The sequence below is a fragment of the Leuresthes tenuis genome, unplaced genomic scaffold, assembly GCF_036924035.1.
Source record: "Leuresthes tenuis unplaced genomic scaffold, fLeuTen1.0.hap1 SCAF_4, whole genome shotgun sequence".
NCBI lineage: Eukaryota > Metazoa > Chordata > Actinopteri > Atheriniformes > Atherinopsidae > Leuresthes > Leuresthes tenuis.
Window position 1 is genome coordinate 3,546,278 of NW_027325358.1, and position 19,197 is coordinate 3,565,474.

Sequence of the window (19,197 nt, forward strand, 5' to 3'; positions counted from 1 at the left end):
GGCTGACCCGCTCGCCATCACTGACAGGAAGTTCAGGCGCCACGACCAGAGAAAACACTTCTTAAAGCGACTCACTAAAAACGTTAAATGGATCAACTCGTACTGTACCAGAACATATGGATGTAGAACTCTTTGTTTCTTCTGATGATAATTATGTATTCCCGCTCCATACATTCCTTCACATTGTACAGTTTCTATGAAAACACTGGCATGCTGGTGGGGTTGTATATTCTATCATCATTTGTTGTGGCTCTTCTTGGTCAATAAAGATTTTGCTCAATTTGGCCTCAAACACGGTGGCGTTTTGTACAGTTTCGCTCAAATTCCCTCCATCTGTGGGGTCCAAAGGTCGCTAACCGTGAAGGTTTGAGTCCGAGTGACGCGTCATGGAGCTGGAGGACGTTTGCAGGAAGAATCAAAGACTCTTTACTTCCTCAAACAGAGGCCACAGGTGCACTTTATTCTCAGAGCAGGTACAGCTGTTGAAATTCTGTCCTCATTAATTAAAACAAATCGTGTTCCAAGGGAAAACAGAACTGACATTTGATAACTAAGAATACAACACTGCTCAAAAACCTTAATCCAGCCCTTATTTCTTTATATTTTCCTTCCAAGCTTTTAAAGTGGTCTCAAACAATAATTCTCCAGGTTTAGAAGTTTGCTTTTTCACTCATTTTCAGTCCAGTCTAGTTTGTTAATTCACTTAACTCTGACCTATGAGTCATTTAAACATTAAAAAGGCTCCAAACTCAAGGGATGAACCATTGTTATGTCGACACATAACAGAAAACCTAGCAAAGAAGCCATTTTAAATTGGATCTTTAGGCACTTTGCCACAAAGACATCATTTGTTCCCATTTCTTTAGTTGCATCTATGAAAAACAGCAAAGAAAACACAGTTTGACAGACAGAAAATAGGATTTCTGCAGCAACAAGGTGATTCCCAAAGAGCTATTAGCTGAAAACTTGGCATATCTCAGCATGGTGTGCAGTGTGTCCTTAAAACATTTGAGGAAACTGGACAAGTGGAGGACAAAAGAAGAAGTGTCAGGCCTAAAAAACTATCTCCAGCAGATGAACAGGATCTGAAAGTGATGTCCTTAAGAAAGAGGAAAAAATCCAGCTGTGACCTGACAGGACCTGAGAGATGCATCTGGACCTTCAGCTGATCCATCTACTGTTGGCCCAAGCCTCATCAGAAATGGTCTCCATGGAAGGGTGGCTGTCAAGAAGCCGTTCTTAAGGAAGGGAAACAGGGAGAAAAGGCTGAGCTGTGCCAAATGACACAAGAAGTGGACTGAAAATCAGTGGCAACAGGTCTTATGGAGGGATGAATCCTCCCCAGAGCCCGGACCTCAACATTATTGAAGCAGTGTGGGATCATCTGACAGAGAACGGAACAAAAGGCAGCCCACATCCAAAGAAGAGCTTTGGGATGTCCTTCAAGAAGCCTGGAGAACTATTCCTGAAGACTCCTTAAAGAAATGTATCGACTTTAAAGGTCAATAGAATAGTTTTTTCCTCAGTTATACTCAATGTTTGCACCGGTTTCCTGGAGATATATAAAGAAATAAAAAGGGTGGATCAAGACTTTTTCAGACTACTGTACATATAAAAATGACTCTGCTGAAACGCTGCAGCGCCCTCTGGTGGACAGACGTCGTTAAATCATTATTTCTAATTTTTTCAGGTCAAACAGAAGCAACAAATTCTCAACCATTCATGCCCATAATGTATTTTATACTCATCAGAGTACATCGCCAAAGCAAAGTAGAAATATTACTTACAAATGTATGTCCAAAGGCACAGCATCAAAATACAAACTGACATGCATTTCTTTGTCATGATAAAGTAAACATTCAAAGGATGGACAGCCATCCGTCACAGGGTGAATACTTTGTGGGGTTTCTGCTTCACAAGCATCTGGTAAACACAGAAGAGTGAAATTACAACTAATGCACAGTACTGACGTTAGAGCAGGTGTCCTGCCCCCCCCCCACACTGCAGGAACTCACATCTGTAACAAACATCTTCTGCTAGCTTCTCTGAACATGAGCGATTAGCACCCAAAGCTAATCCGACAGGAACGTCAACAAAAGCGTTAAATACACATTCAGAAGAGCGAGGAGAAATTACAGCAGGAAGCATCGAACCAACACTCATCCTGAGAGAAAACACTGACCGCCGGGAGTTTTACTCTAAAGATGTGCAAAACTGGGGCCCATTTTCTTTTGCTTTTGGCACATTGGAGTCTTTTCTTGTGTGCAACCACCCCAGACTGGCTTTCTCTGGTTTCTCCACCCTTCAGAAGAGCACTAAGACATCACTGTGAGCCCTCACTGTGCATGGCTTCAAGTCTCTGAATACACTTTCCTTACAAAGAATCACAGAAGCAAAGCACATTAAAATATTCCAGTTAAAAAAATACAATAAAAACATAATAATATAAAATTGGGTGTGAACAGGAAGGTCCCGTCGGTCCACAGACGCAGTTCAGCTCCTTATACAGTAGATCTGCCACAACACCAGGCCCAAACGCAGGCAATAACCCTGAAATCTGTTCCAGTTCGATGTCGTCTCGGTCCGGTTTTCATCCTCTAAATTCTGTAATACCTCAATGTTTTTCTGCAGGTTCATCTCGAGAGTTTGCTGATGACTCGGATGAGGGCGGCGTTCTCATCCTTCAGCCTCTGGTTGTCTGCTCTGAGATCGCCGAGCACCTGCAGACACACGGGGGGGGGGGGGGGGGGGGGGACACTTCAGCACCGACGCAGGTTAGGGCTTTAAAAACACCCACAGTCACTCTTCTTCTGGACTCTCTGGATATCTGCACTGGTTTTTACGATATAACGGAGCCCAAGAAGAGTAAAACTCTCACTTTAAGGCATCACAAACACTTAAATCTGTATGTTAGTCTGAAACAGAAGTGAGGAGCCAACTCTGTGAGGCGGAGAGGATGGCGATAAGGTCCAAAATGACCTTTTAATCTGTGAAACGGAAGCATGACTCATAACTGTAACTGTGCTTCAGAGTAGTTTCAGATCCAGATGTGGGCACATTAAAGGTAAAGGAGTACTTTAAAAATGAGTCAGAGGTGTAAAAAGTGTTGCTTTAGAGCCAGAGAGCCACAACAGTCACATTAAGGACTCTCTGTGGATCCAAACACTCAAATTATCCAAAAATACCTGTTCTGCATCGGTTTACAGCACCACAGTAACGTGATTTTGGCAACACAAAGTAAAAGAGGAGCCCGATCTATATAAATATCAGCCTTACTGAGAAAGGTCAAGGTTCAAAACCGAGGAGGAGCTCTTCACTGGCTGCTCTCAGGTCAGTTTCAGGGCCTCCCGGAGGCTGGATTCTGACTCTGTGGGTGATTTGCTGCGTTAGGATTGGATAACCGGGGAGTTGTGGATGTGTCTAATACCTGAATCATCCTCTGACAGGGAAGCAGTGACATTATTACTACAAACTACAGTAAGCGGTTAAGTTTGTGCTAATTATTGCGTTGCAGGACCCTGGAGAGCCGAATGAGAGTGCTGTGAATGCATATGGAGCAGTTTTCTCTTGCTGTCGTTTAGTTTTCTGTAACTGATCCCAAACGAAAGGATAATCGGAGGAGAAGTGAGAAGCTGTACCTTCACCTCGTCCTCCAGTTCCACAGCTTTCCTCTGGAGGGCCAGCTTCTCCTGCAGACAAAGACAGATACGAAACTGTGTCTGAGGCTGCAAGTGCAAAACATTTCAGCATCTGTGGACTCTGCCGAGCTGTTAAAATGCAGCCATATTTGCAGTAAATGTAGAGAAACGTCAGCTCCAGAACAGGAAATGACTCAGTTTCATCTTTACTTACAAATCTCTCCAGCTCGAGCAGAGCAGGTCGGTCGGAGCTGCTCTCCTGGTTCTGCTGAACAGAGAAAGTTCATTCATTCACCGGTTTATACAGATGACTTTAAAACATCAAAACGGCTGCACGGATAACCAAAAAAAACCCCAAAACAGTTAGAAAAGAACTCACTTAACAACTCAGAAACACCTACAACAGAAACTGTGATCCAAGTTAAACATTTTTATTCTTCCTGCATGTTTTTGTGAAGATATTCCAACTTTTTACTAAGATTTTAAGTAATATAACTAAATAAAACCAACAACCAGAGAGTGAAAATAATCATTTTAGGTCTGATCACAGTCAGGTTTTCCTCTTCTTGTTCAACGCATTGAACGCACCTCGAAGGTCGTCCATTGACTACGATGAACAGACTTCTGAGCAAACCGGAGTAAGTCACGGAGTCCCTCAGGGTTCTGTGCTCGGACCACTTCTTTTTTTAATACACGCTTTCATTTGGTAACATTAGACAGCAGGGAATGCATTTCTATGCTGATGATACTCAGCTGTATCTATGAAACCAATCAGTTGGTCAGACTACAGGCGTGTCTTAAAGACATAAAGACCTGGATGACTCAGAACTTTCTGCTTGAGTTGTTATATACTTTAGATGGTATTTCCTGGGCTTCTAGAACTACAGTGAGGAACTTCTGAGTTATTTCTGACCAGGATCTGTCCTCTGACTCACATATGAAACAGGTTTCCAGGACTTCCTTCTTTCACCTTCATAATATAGTTAAAATCAGGAACATCCTGTCTAGTTCATGCATTTGTTGCTTCAGAATCGGCACATATTCTCTGAAAAGCCTCCAGCTGATCCAAAATGCTGCAGTTCTGATGAGATCTAACAGCAGAGATCATGTTTCTCCAGTTTTAGCTTCTCTTCATTGGCTCCCTGTTAAATTCAGAAGAGAATCTAAGATTCTTCTCCTCACATATAAAGCTCTTAATGACCGAGCTCCATCATATCTTAAAGATCTCACAGTTGGATATTTCCCCAACAGAGCACTTTGCTCTCAGGCTGCAGGTTTCCTTGTTGTTCCCAGAGTTTCTAAAAGCAGAATGGGAGGCAGAGCCTTCAGTTATCAGGCCCCTAAAAGCAGAATGGGAGGCAGAGCCTTCGGTTATCAGGTCCCTAAAAGCAGAATGGGAGGCAGAGCCTTCAGTTATCAGGCCCCTAAAAGCAGAATGGGAGGCAGAGCCTTCAGTTATCAGGCCCCTAAAAGCAGAATGGGAGGCAGAGCCTTCAGTTATCAGGCCCCTAAAAGCAGAATGGGAGGCAGAGCCTTCAGTTATCAGGCCCCTAAAAGCAGAATGGGAGGCAGAGCCTTCAGTTATCAGGCCCCCAAAAGCAGAATGGGAGGCAGAGCCTTCAGTTATCAGGCCCCTAAAAGCAGAATGGGAGGCAGAGCCTTCAGTTATCAGGCCCCTAAAAGCAGAATGGGAGGCAGAGCCTTCAGTTATCAGGCCCCTAAAAGCAGAATGGGAGGCAGAGCCTTCAGTTATCAGGCCCCTAAAAGCAGAATGGGAGGCAGAGCCTTCAGTTATCAGGCCCCTAAAAGCAGAATGGGAGGCAGAGCCTTCAGTTATCAGGCCCCTAAAAGCAGAATGGGAGGCAGAGCCTTCAGTTATCAGGCCCCCAAAAGCAGAATGGGAGGCAGAGCCTTCAGTTATCAGGCCCCCAAAAGCAGAATGGGAGGCAGAGCCTTCAGTTATCAGGCCCCTCTCTGTGGAACCAGCTGCCAGTTTGGCTTCAGGAAGCAGACACCCTCTCTACCTTTAAGATCAGGCTCAAATTTTCCTTTCTGATAAAGCTTATAGTTAGGGATGGCTCAGGTGAGCCTGAAACATCCCATAGTTCTGCTGCTATAGGCCCAGCCTGCTGGGGGAGCTCCCATGATGCACCTCTCCTCCCTCTGCATGTACATTTGACATTAATGCTGCCATCATCTCCTCTCAGCCCCCAGCTGGTCCAGGCAGATGGCCGCCCTGGTTCTGATGGAGGTTTTTTCCTGTTTTTTTCTTCCCACCGACGCCTCGTGCACGCTCAGGACGGGGGATTGGATCAAAGAGAAGCCTCAGTGAAACCTGTTGGCTTCCATAGCAACGTAACTGGTTTTAATTGGACTAATTTGATTTGGATAAAGTGTAATTGGCTTGAACTGAACTGGGTCTTTGAAGCTACATAAATAAATCTGAACTGAATCTCTCTCAGCGACAGAACCGACATAGTTTCCAGTTTCATAGTTTCTAGCTGTAAAAGGCCTCCATCTGCCACCGTGAAGCTGAACACAGACAAAAAGATAAAGGTCAGAGGCAGCCTCAAACCTGCCGGACCTGTCGGAGTCTCTCCAGCTCCGCTTTGTTCTGTCTGAGCAGCAGCTCCATCTCCTGCAGCTTCTCCCTCAGAGCCTCTTTCTCCCCCAGCTCCTTGAAGTACAGCTAGAAGGAAACACACACAGAGGCCGAAACAAGCCGTCAGAAAGCAACGACCTGCAGATAAAAAGCACCGCTTCGTGACATCTGAACCTGAGGAGCTTCAACAGCGGACCAAAAGAAGCGAGTTCACCATCAGAAGCTGCTGAGAAAGGCTTCATCAGTGTGTGGAAAACGTTTCAGCCTTCATTAAACTAAAAACCTGGACACTCACCCTTCTGTAGTCTATCGAAGCGTCTCCCAGTTGATTCTCACTGGAGAGAAACACAAGAGACCGTTTCAACCTGCTGGAGAACGACTCTGACCTCATGTGGGCCACAAAGCAACAAATCTTTTTACTTAAAAAAAGGCCCAGACAAAGATGACCCAACAGTAAAACTCACTCAGAAGTGCTGTTGCTGCCTGGATCATAGAGCGGAGCGTCGTCCTCGTCGTTCTGAAACAACAGTAAAAACCACACTCTGACTCCTGAACTTCAGGGTGTCATTTACATGAATATAATTCACTATAAGCCACTTCAATCATTCAGTTTATGAGAGACATTTTTAAGCTTTTCGTCGTTAAAGTTAAACTCGACAGCTGATCATCTTCAGTGACGTCACAACACAGGAAGCGATTCGCTGTCCTCCACTTTCTCACATGTCAAATGCAAGAATGAAGTCTTTTCTGAGCAGAAACCAGCTGCTGACTTCCCCTCTGAACCGTCTGATATCCGTTTGAGGCGTTTCTTACTTCTCCGCCCAGGTGGACGATGCCTGTGGATCGTCTTTCCCTTCTGCCTCTCCTCCTGTCCTTGGCTCCCAGTCGTTTATCTCCCTCTGACTCCACCTGCTTCACCGAGTCCGTGTCTGAAATACAGAAAGATTAGATATGAAACTTCTGGTTTATCGTTTAAAAAAGAAGAAGAAAGGAAGTGGTTTTATGTTTATGGTCAACCTCAGATCACCGCAGCCTGAAGCTTCACTAGAAGCTGAAGATTTCTGCAAATTAATGATAAAAACTGACCAAATTACCGGGTTTACAGGCAGAAACAGCCTAGAGATGTTCGATCGGATCGTCTATCGAAGGGAGGATCGTGATCTTTAACTTGATGCCATAAGAAATCTCTTGAACCTGCGCTTTACTGTGTACTTAAAGATGTTTCCCATGTGTCTGCACACAGAGCCCTTTGATCGGTGCAACTGAGCAGTGAAAATTTAACTCTGCTGCATCTTTTTTTGCATCTTTTTCTTGCTTGTTTGCAAGAACATTTGTTTTCTCAGCCGCTGTAACGGCGCTCGCCCTCTCAGGCGATCGGATCGCCGATCAGCGATCGAAAGTGGCCACGATCTGAAGACGGGGCCGACTTCACATGTATCAGAAGGAGAAATGCTTCGATCAGAAAAGACAAAAAACAAGGGTGGAGGTCATTCAGAGATAAATAAAAACATCCAAAGATGAGAAGAACCGCATCACTCTAACCATGTGGTGGCCGCCCTGCATCATTTCCCCAGCAGCAGCAGCGGCCTTCAGAGAGTGAGAAAACCACACTTCCTTTAAATAACCACCACAAACAGAGCTCCACCCAAAATAAGGTCAATACACCTAGTTTTTTATTTGGTAGTCGGAACAGAAGTGACTCTCTAGCATCGTGGTCACTTAAAAGAAAACGATTCACAGAAAACCGAACAACAACGTTGGAATGAATCATGAGTTCATCAGTTCAATAGAATACTGTGAAAATGTACTGACCCACAACTCATTTCTTTATATTCTGCCAGTAAAACATGAATATAAATACAGAATATAAGACAAAAAACAGAGTTTTAACAGTTCTCAGCAGCTTTAAAGTGAATATCTGGTCTGAGCTCCTTTATTCTCCAACACAGCCTGAACCCTCTGAGACGAGCTTTCTGTCATTTCTTTAAGGAGTCTTCAGGAATAGTTCTCCAGGCTTCTTGAAGGACATCCCAAAGCTCTTCTTTGGATGTGGGCTGCCTTTTGTTCCGTTCTCTGTCAGATGATCCCACACTGCTTCAATAATGTTGAGGTCCGGGCTCTGGGGAGGATTCATCCCTCCATAAGACCTGTTGCCACTGATTTTCAGTCCACTTCTTGTGTCATTTGGCACAGCTCAGCCTTTTCTCCCTGTTTCCCTTCCTTAAGAATGGCTTCTTGACAGCCACCCTTCCATGGAGACCATTTCTGATGAGGCTTGGGCCAACAGTAGATGGATCAGCTGAAGGTCCAGATGCATCTCTCAGGTCCTGTCAGGTCACAGCTGGATTTTTTCCTCTTTCTTAAGGACATCACTTTCAGATCCTGTTCATCTGCTGTAGATAGTTTTTTAGGCCTGACACTTCTTCTTTTGTCCTCCACTTGTCCAGTTTCCTCAAATGTTTTAAGGACACACTGCACATCATGCTGAGATATGCCAAGTTTTCAGCTAATAGCTCTTTGGGAATCACCTTGTTGCTGCAGAAATCCTATTTTCTGTCTGTCAAACTGTGTTTTCTTTGCTGTTTTTCATAGATGCAACTAAAGAAATGGGAACAAATGATGTGTCTTTGTGACAAAGTGCCTAAAAATCTGATTTAAAATGGCTTCTTTGCTAAGTTTTCTGTTATGTTTCGACACAACACTGGTTCATCCCTTGAGTTTGGAGCCCCTTTAATGTTTAAATGATTCATAGGTCAGAAAATGAGTGAAAAAGCAGCTAATGACCATCAGAAAGCCTGGAGAACTATTGATAAAGACCACTTTAAAAGATGAGAAGGAAGTCTGGCTGCTTGGAAAGAAATATAAAGAAATGAGGGCTGTACTGTGCACATGTGCTTTTCATGTGATGCAGGAACTTGTGATGCTGACTCACCCCTCTCAGCAGGCGTTACGGTAATGATGGGGCTCACAGATTGGACGTTTCTGGGTGGCGGCTCGGCGGCTTTACCCGCACTCTTCTCCGCCTCCTTCAGGTCGGTCAGAGTCACACCCTGTCACCACAAAGCACAAACAGAACCACTCAGAGGCCTCGTGTTGCTCAAACAGCTGGACACTTCCAAAGCCTGACATCAGCAGGTGGCTCTGTGTTGCTCGGAGGCTCCAACTGCATTCCTGTAATGAGGCTGATCACATCATTGCTCAGTAAATGGGGTTAACCTGGTTATTATAAAGATCAACTTCTGCAGATCTGAGATCAGCAGATAAAACTAAATGTCCGATATGAACTCATCACTCCCTCTGTTAGATTTCTGATAAAGTGCTTGTGGCTCGTCTCGCTCTTCCTATTCCGTCTTTTTAGGTGTTAACTACCTGATTGATGACCAACCTGTGCAGTATGAGCCTGCTGCTGATTGGTCGGCCTGGGTTCAAACCGGCCAATCAGCTTTGGGAGCTTTTAAAATGGACGCTCCGTCTGTCTCTGGCCTACCTGAGACGTGCTGGTGCTTATAAAGTGAGGAAAAGGTATGTTGGGGAATGTTATACTTTCATTCTACACAGATTTAGTTTGTTTTTAACTTAAATTGACATCTATAAGGGTTCGTTCTCTTGCAGTTCTCAGAGGCGACCTGTCAGTTGGGTCTCGTTTTGCACCTCTTTGTCCCCTTTTTTCCTTGTTTGTGTTGAATTGTACTGATGGACAGAAAGTATTTTACACCTTGACTCTGACTCATCCAACTCAGGTTTCTGTTATCCAGTGTAAAGGATGGTAAACTGTATGAGTTTTTCAGTTTAGCAGTTTTGTTTGGTCTCTTTATCGCCACTTCGCTGGATTCTTTATCCAAAGTGAAGCTAAAATGAAATCTGTTGAAACAGAAGCAGCATATCTATACTTCTAACACAGAAAAATGCCTTTTTTTTTTAACCTTGGGTCACGCAAAGCACGCTGAGTGCGAGACAAAGATTTAAATGGTGCAATAAGGCTGACATTTAAGCAGCTTTTTGCTGCCTGAAAGGGACTTTCGGTCTGGTTTTTGGTTCCTCTCAGACACTCTGAATCTCTGGCTTACTGCCCAACCAGTGAGTGGATTAAAGAAAGAAATGTTCTCCTCTATGATAGAAGTAATGAGGGTGCAGGGAAATAATGGTGGAGATGTGCCTGACAATGAGAGATGAGGAACATCCATGGCTGTACCTGTGTGGAACGACGAGACTGACGCATCAGCCGAGATCGAGCTTTCCTCTGAGACTCAGACTCTTCGTCTCTAACTGGAGCCTGAAATCTGAATACATCGACACCCACAAATTATTTATTTAGTTTCCAGAACGTCACCATTAACTGCCACACCAATCTGTGGGAAATTGAGACAGTCTAGTTGATGTTGGATGCGAGTACTGTTTGTGCTGCTGCTGCTGCTTCTTGTCAGCGGTCGGCGTGCTGGGGCTCTCAGCGGCGCCGGCGTCCCTCGTCTGGGGAGTGGGTTGGACTCTGGCAGTGCGGCTCGCCTTGTCCTGCTCCTTCTCCTCCTCCTCATCTTTCTCCTCTGATGCCTGGACCACATGAGGCAGCAGATTAAATTAAGTCGGCTGTCACCAGTTACAGCTTCCATTTATCGCCCAAATGGGGAAACATAACAGAAACTAATGCTGAGAGGACAAGCTTTAATCCTCTTCAGGGTGTGTTCAAACTCTCAGATTAAGTGATCTGAAGGCTATTATGACAGAGATTCACGTGATTATTCACTGAAAATATTCTTTGCAGTATGAAGAACACATCATGACCCCTTTCTTACTTTCTGATGGGTTCATATTGCTTCTGTTTGACCATCAGCCACCACAGAGCAGACTCTGGTGGCAAAGCTAATGCTAATGTAAACCACTCTGTACCACCTGTCCAAGGCATTAGATTAGATTAGATTTCCCTTTATCGTCACACAATGGGGAAATTCCCATTGTTACAGCAGCTAGAAAGATGAAGACAAAAAACAGCAGCAGTTCTGTAGTAAATGTTTGAGTCTGGTCTCTTCTGAAAGCTAAACTTGTTTCCTAAGCAGTCAGAATCACTCTTAAGTGTTATTCGGACTGTGATCCACTCTGATGTGAATCTTGTTTCAATCGAACAGAAACCTGTGGATGACCACAGCTGTTCGGTGGGAAAACCTGATTAGATTACAGCCTGATTCCTTATCGAGGCCCAGTCCAGTTCTGACTTACAGTCTCCAGCACACCCTGATATAGGCTGAGGTTTGCTGTGGGTTGTGCTACATTTTCACCTCAGAAACCTGAAATCTAAAACCATCCAGAGCGGCTGGACTTAAACAGGAGCGGTCGGGCCTGGCTGCAGCCGTGCTGCTTTACGCAGGACATTCACAGACCAACCGTACTCTCACCTTATCAGCAGGACTAACTGCAGATGTGGTCACGCTCTCCGAGTCTGGACTGGACACATTGGAGCTTTCTGGGGATAAAAGGGAACGAGCATCTTTAGTAACCAGCAGGAGGACTCAATGCCACTCCTCATGGAGCCAAACTGATTTACCGGGGCTGCTCTCCTTCTCCTCGCTCAGCTCCAGGCCTCCTGAAATGCCCCGTTCCTTAGACTGATCCTGCACGTTAATCTTGTCTTTACTGCTCATCCTGCACACCGAGGTCCTGCAAGCAGAAGATGGAAGCAGCGGTGAGGAACCTGGGAGTGGGACCTGAGGAGCCTTTTGCTTTGCTCTGTGTCCGACTGCAACAATAAAACATTTGCTGCAGGAAGGATATTAACCTCCGCCGGCCTTTTTGTGCATTCGCAGCGTTGGAGCCTGGTTGGTTCTGCCTCTCCGTTACAGACTGTTCATTACGCCACTGGAACACAGACAGACGTGACCTTAATGTCATGAAATAAAACGTGAAGCATCGCTGGGAAAACACACGCCGTCTTACGTTGGCTTGTTTCCGTGACAGTTCCTCCAGAAGCTCCTCCACACTTTCATCAGCTACATCAAAAGGTGTCTGACCCTGAGAAAGAGAGGAAGAAAGGAGACGAAGGTGAGGCGTGGCGGTGGTAAACGGGCTTAAGGCAGAGGTGCGAGGGCCTCACCCCGTTACTGCGAGCCTCCATGTTGCACAGCTGTTCGGCCAGGATGTGACACGCCTCGCCCTGCCCCCAGTGAGCGGCAGCGTGGAGCGGCGTCCAGCCGTCAAAGTCTGTGGCCGACACATCCAGCCCACACTGGCACAGAATCCTGCAGGAGCAACGTATCGATCAACTCAAAGTGTCTCAGGTGGCAGCTCAGCTATCAGATAAACCGGTGGGAAATGCTTACTTCAGGGCCTCGATGTAGCCTTTGGCTGCGGCGACGTGCAGCGGGCTGGCGCCGGTCTTTGGGTGACGAACGTCGCCAGGAAGGCCGTCGGTCAGCCAGGTCCGAGCGTCCGTCATGATCTGCTCTTCCTCCAGTCGTTTAGCTGCCTCCAAATCCACACCTGGACACAGCGAATATCGATACGAAAAATACAGGAATCACTTGCTGTGAGGGAAGTCAGACATTCAAATGCTGTGGGTGAGTTAGCGTGGCACAGCTGTGTTAAAGGGGACAGACTATGGAAGAAAACGGCTTCTTTTCTGTCCAAAGTCACCACCAACTCAGAAAATACACAAGCCTGGCATTCAGTGAGATGTTCAGATCACAAAAAGGTTATTTAGCTCGTTATCTCTGCCTAACTTCCACTTCCGCTGAAGCTGAAAACCCTTTTCAGTCACATGTAGCCGACTGAGCAGCACTCACCCCGCCTCTGAGTGTAATCCTGAAGGATGGCCTCCGTGGACTCATCCAGAGCGATGTCCAGAGGAACATCACCGTCACAGTTCACAGCGGAAAGAGACGCATCTTTCTGCAAAAGGAATCTGACAAACAAACAGAAGGTGAGGAGCCTTTCAACTCAAGAAAGACGACAAGATCCCGTTTAAGCAGGCAGCTCATAATCCCATCACACTATCAGAAACATTCGGCCTCCACAGTGAGGCCAAACGGCGTTAATCAGCAACGCGCTGCGGAGAAAAAGCATATCAGCTTTTAAATCTGAGCTGCATGCTCCCACCCACTCATGCTTCAGCTGGCATGTTGTGCTGCCAAACACTCAACAATGTTCACATTGTTGAGTGTAGAAACACTCCACGCTGCGCTCTGCCGCCGCCACACGCTTAAAAGGACTGCTGTTAGGGGGAATACACACTCTGCGATGTCAGGGTAGCCGCAGGAGGAAGCAACATGCAGCGGCGTCCATCCCTCACTGTCCACCTGGTTCACGTTGGCCCCGTGCTCCAGGAGGAAGGTCACGGTGTCCATGCTGCCATCAATGCAGGCCTGCAGCACCAAAAAAGGCATTAAATCTCTCTGATGGGCGTCAGTGACTCCTCAGCGCGGCCGACGCGCCTCACCTGGTGCAGAGCAGTGATGCCGTCAGCGTTGGAGCAGTTCACGATATCCGCCACGTCGTCCCCGTTCTCCTTTCCGGTGTCTTTGGCCTCGTCCAGCATCGCCCTGGCCTCCTGCGTGTCACCGCTGGCGCAGGCAGCCAGGAACTCAGCAGCCCTGTCAAACCTCACCCTCTTCCTGAAACCAGAGGAAGCACCGACGTCACTTCACTGGTTTCACTGACTCGGCCCACTGGGACCGATGAAGAGAACCGATGAAGGTGATTATCTCAAACACAAGCTGGATATTTAAGCTCTTAAATGGCTTTAATGTCAGGTTTCTATTTTCTTTCTGGCACATTTGAGAGGAAACCTTCAGGTTTTCAGCACACATTAAAGTCAGCGTCATAAAAATGGAGGCTGAGAGGAAACTGAATTTTATACCATTACAAGTGAAATCAACACGTTTCTCATCTGCTTCTGTCTCCAAACTGACTCCAACAGGAATTTTTCAGATAGTTTAACAGTGAATGCATCCAGGTTTGGGAGCCACTGAATGCTTCTTGTACGAGGTCATAAAAGTGAGATTAAATCTGAATTCAATGTTCCTGACATGCGAGAAATCGCAACTTCGAAGCCTCGTTTTTTACCTTTTAATGTGGTCGATGTGTAGAGACGACCAAAAGTGCCCAAATCAAAATTAAATGAATAAATAATCATTTCTTTACATTATGAACATTTAAAAAAAAAAAAAGTTACAGAAAGTAGGAAATAAATGACAAGAAATGCATAAATAAATGTAAAAAATAACTACATAAAAGAAACTAATTTGATTTCATTTTTGATAATGGCAGTTTTGACCTTCTATGGTTGCATAAAGTTTTGAGGAAAATGAGGCTGAAACACTTCTCAGTAACCATGTAGTTCAACCGAACCAAGTTTATCTAAATAAAGAGTTTAAAGCACTTTGTCTAATGTTTTACTGGGTAATGAACGCAACACTGAGGTCTGGGGCGAGAAACTTAAGTTACCGACTGCGAAACGTGACCGTTTGTGCCGTAATTTGTTTTCTTTCAGGAGAAAATTACTAATTCTGAGTTTTTAGATGCTATCAAGTGCAGAACAAGTAAAAATGTTGTAGGCCAGGTTCCCCATGTGTGTGACGTAAATACTTTCTGGATGAGTGACGGTGCTGATTCAGTTTTTCCACACGATTTAAAGACTAACGGCGACTTTTTCAGTGGTTCTCAATAAGCTTTGAATGACATAATAACCATTAAACACAGGAACAGTTAGATAAGCCTGACAACAAACTGGGCTCAGACTACCACACACCAAGCTGAATGTGGGGCTGGGCGATCGATCAATATCATCGATTAATTTGAATCTGCAGTTTATGATGAGCCTTTTATGTGCACCGCTCTCTTTGGGCTTCCGTAGAAAGGCGCCAAAGCTGTTTGGAGCTGATTTGGTTTTGCGACCTCAGACTCAGGACGAGTAACAACACGTTGAAGGCTGTTGCTACCGAAGCTGGAAGCACAACCGATTTCTTCCAACCCCTCCAACAGAGGCATGCTGCCGAGTGGGAGACACGCTGTGAGACAGCAGCAGCCCACAACGCACATCTGGGGCAGCGGTTTTCACCGATGGAAAGCCATCACAGATGTGGTCACAATCGCTAAAGAGATGGTGTCCGTTGGTAGAAAAGTCCGACTTTATTCACACGCTGAGTAGTTTAGACTCCAGGTGTGTGCTATATATGCTTATATATATATATATATATATATATATATATATGGATAAATATTCTCAAAACTGAGAATATGTCCCCCCTGGTAGTTGGGACACTGGTTGTAGCGCATAGTTCTACCAGAAGAGATGTTCAAAATAAACACAAAACTTGTTTCGAGTCATTTCTGTCATTCGTAGTGCGTTTTTAAGAAAGTAGAGAAAGAAAATCAATTGAAATCTCATCCGTAGGCCGTATCACCCGGCCCCACTGCTAATTTAGGGCTGTAGCAAATAATTATTTAGATTATCAAGTATTCTATCGATCATTCCATCGATTAATCAAGTAACCTGATAAGAAGCTGCTCCGATGGGGAGAGGGAGAGTCAGCTAAATATGTTGGCGTGCTTGTGCTAGCAGGTAGTTCTGGCGCCATTTCGATGGCATTTAGGCTCAACTTATCCAACACAATAAAAACAAGTTGCTTTTTCTAAAAAGTGGCTACAGCGCCTACTGTTAGCGTCCTCAGTTAACAAGCCTACTGATTTCCATTAAAATGCTAATGCTAAGCTAATTAGCTTTTACACACTGTACAGTATTTTCTCTTTTCGTTGAAATGGTCCCAAACTTCAGGCATTTTCCCTCTTTTTCTGTTTTTGTTCCTCGTTGTTTTCTCCGGTTTCCTCCATCAAATCGAGCTGCTACAAACGCAGCACGTGTGCGACAGTAATAACTGTTCGTGTGAAACAGGGCGACCACTGAGCAGAACATGTTGGTGGGGATTAACCAAGGGAGGATTTTTATTTATTTATAATCGTAACTAAAAAATCTAGGAATCGTTTCAGCCCCACGGTAATTCTACTCTCAAATACTTAAATTTCCCTCATCGGTTCCTCGACTACAGGACAACTGGCATCGATTCCTCTTTTAAGCACAATGAACTATCCATGAACTATGCACTGAACTGTCTCAGGTTGTTAAAATAATTGCACCTCTGACCTTAATGGCCGGCTGGCAGGTTAATTCTCCAGTTTAAAATCATGGTGCATTTCCTCCATCACAGACTGGCTCCATAGACCCTGAACGTCACCCCTTTCCTCTGTTTTATTTCAGTTAAGTTGAGTCTAATAGGCGGACCTCTGATGGTGCGTTCAAAGATTAACAGAAAATCGGATGTCTCTCAAAGGATTGGAACAAAAATTGAAGTACACCAAGATTCCCAAGTCTGGATATAAAAAATAAGACAAAGTTATTAAAGCATTATCATCTCACTTGTCTGTTAAGTTAATTAAATGCTGATGAGAACGTGCTGTCAGCAGCAAAGCAAAATACAAGAGTAAAAGAAGGCTAATTTCCTACTTTTAAGATGCAGTGAATGCAGCAAGATTTGAACTTGAAGTCGGGTGGAGATAAAGATGAGGAGGCTGATTAATTAAACTTTTAGGAATCCACTCCGTTTGGATGACTGAATTAGATATTTTCAGATCAAGGCAGCCCTCAAAGCAAAGTGACACGGTTGAGTTTCTTAAAACATTTGTTCTCAAGCACAAAAAAGGTGAGAATTTCAGAACATGTCCCCTTTAAAATGACATGGTCACTGCCTGTGTTCGTTGTACAATGACTGAAAACAAGCAAAATCTACATCACAGCGCTTCAAAAAAGATCAATAATAAACATGTACCGAACAGAGGAAGAGATATGATTCAGCACAGACAGACTGTGGACAAAATGCTGGACAGGAACACTAAGACACAATGCTAGCCTGCTAATAGACACAGCAACCTCCTGCCTAAAAAAAAATGACAATTGGTAATACATTCAGGCTCCATCAAACCGGTAGATATTTGGCAGCTGGCCTGTACTACGCTATGAGGTGTTTATATGAGCTCCTCTCCCTCTTTATCAACCCACACACAGCATTACTCCCTTTTATATAACTGCAGATGTTTAAGCTAGGCTAGCAGCTGTTAGCCGACCGTTGGTGTTAAAACTGTCGGACGGAGACGTTTCCTCACCGTCGTCTGAGGATGGGGCTGCTTTCGTCTCTTTCTGCCGATTCTGACTGCTCGGTCGGCGGGTCGTTAAGCTCGGCCTCGGGCTCCCCTGCACCCTCCCCGGCATCGCCGCGCCACCTCCGCCGGGGCACGTCCGACGCTTTGTCGGTGCAGGAACCGGCCCATCGCTTCAGCTGCTCCCGCCGCTTGGTCCTCGCCGAGTCCCCCATCTATTTAACCGCGGAGGACGGTGTTTTTAAAAAATAAAACATTCGCTGGCGGACACAGACACACCCTCCATGTGTATACTTTCACTTCCTGGTTCTTGCTCTTGCTCCTGCACTGGATGTGGTGGGAGCCTCGAGCGTCGGGAGCGCGCAACGCTGTGCGGACCTGTCCTTGTGACGTCACCACCGTTGTTTTGTAGTAGCGCCTTGGGGGCAAACTCAGAAATAGCTTCGCGCCAGTGCACTCATACTGACGACTGTACTTCCTACCATTGTGTTTTCTGAGACCAGTATAATTATACATCCTCCAAAACCACTCGGTATTTATAGATCTGGAACGAGAACACTGTGTGACACCTTGATAAACCAGACTTTAGAGAGGATTAATGGTCGTGCCCGGGTTTTTTTTTTCTGCAAGAGTAAAAGTTTCCGACTTTTGGGGTGGAGGGGATGGAAATGTATATTGCACAAGTCTAAATATGCAAACGAGTCTGCAGTTTACATAGAATTCTTATTGCACACGTTTTAAAATTGCAGCACGTTTTTCCGGTTTTCTTGACAACATGGAAAACAAAGATGACATTTTCACAGTATCATGCTTCAGTTAAAGTGAGAACTCTGTTGCATCACAGGTGTTGCAACTGCTTAAATGCACAGCTATCATTCCTAAAGTCCCTTTTTTAACTTGGAATTTGCATTTATTGGTATAATATTTTGCTATATGAGTTCAAATATATGAAACAATGAGGTTTAAGAGTCAAAAGTTGATGCGTTGATTGGAAAATATATGGAATCACCACTCTATTGTGATTTTTATTCAGCTTGTAATTTGCATTTCTAAAACAAATATATGCACAAGTTGTGACATGTAAATGAGTGCAGTTAATGAGAGTTCTTGCAGAGTTTAACCAGGTGTTGCAGCTGCTGATTGACAGAAAACATGAGAGCTGTCAGTGGAAACTTAAAGGATTATAAAACTACTTCAAGAAAGGAATTTAACTGGAAGAGTGACAAAATATGTTGGTTGTTCCCAGTCAGCTGTGTCTAAAATATCAGACAGGCATGAACAGAATGGGAAGGTTGCAAAAGGTCAAAGAGTCAGGACAGAAAACTCAAAACAACGTGTTTGAAAATAGAAAATGCTCAACAAAATGAATGGAAAAACAAATGGGCAGAAGCAGAAGTCGATATTTGTGAGCAAAGTGAAAGAAACCAGCTGAAGGAAAACAGGATTTTCATCCAGAAAAGTCAAACATAAACCATCAGTAACACCTAAAGAGAAGAAAACCAGGTCACAGTGGGCTGAAGAGACGCAGCCGTGGACTGTGGATGGTTGGATGGACGTGATGTTCAGAGATGAATCACCAATCTGGAGCTGGTGCTGGGACTTTAGTTTGGTCCAATGAAACAGAAAGATGACTGGCTGAAGAAAACAAGCACAGTTCCAGCGTTGCTGAGGCTGATGTCAGGTAAAGGACCAGAGGAGATGGCAGCCATTACCTCTACAGGAGATGTACATGTTGGACTCTTTCCTCATTCCATCAGCTTAAAGGAGGTTTGGTGAAGCTGAGAACATTTTTCAGGATGATAATTCATGCTGCAGAGCAAA

At 44.8% G+C, this 19,197-nt stretch overlaps 1 protein-coding gene across 2 annotated transcripts; it reads right to left on the reverse strand.

Annotated features, from left to right (window-relative positions):
* Positions 1-2,369: 2,369 nt before the first annotated feature.
* Positions 2,370-17,769, reverse strand: ppp1r12c (protein phosphatase 1, regulatory subunit 12C). 2 transcript variants are annotated; one of them, XM_072384141.1, is made up of 20 exons: positions 17,383-17,769; positions 13,664-13,838; positions 13,459-13,589; positions 13,011-13,129; positions 12,549-12,708; positions 12,323-12,467; positions 12,166-12,240; positions 12,008-12,087; positions 11,777-11,889; positions 11,628-11,695; positions 10,634-10,788; positions 10,433-10,520; positions 9,173-9,290; positions 7,054-7,169; positions 6,705-6,757; positions 6,536-6,575; positions 6,223-6,327; positions 3,853-3,903; positions 3,639-3,689; positions 2,370-2,720 (listed from the first exon to the last, which is right to left on the reverse strand). In XM_072384141.1, exons 1-20 carry the CDS (start codon positions 17,589-17,591, stop codon positions 2,634-2,636), a joined length of 2,139 nt encoding a protein of 712 aa, XP_072240242.1. In that variant the 5' UTR covers positions 17,592-17,769; the 3' UTR covers positions 2,370-2,633. The 2 variants fall into 2 exon arrangements, with proteins under 2 accessions (XP_072240242.1, XP_072240241.1); XM_072384140.1 differs by having other exon boundaries at positions 3,853-3,906.
* Between the last annotated feature and the right edge of the window lie 1,428 nt (positions 17,770-19,197).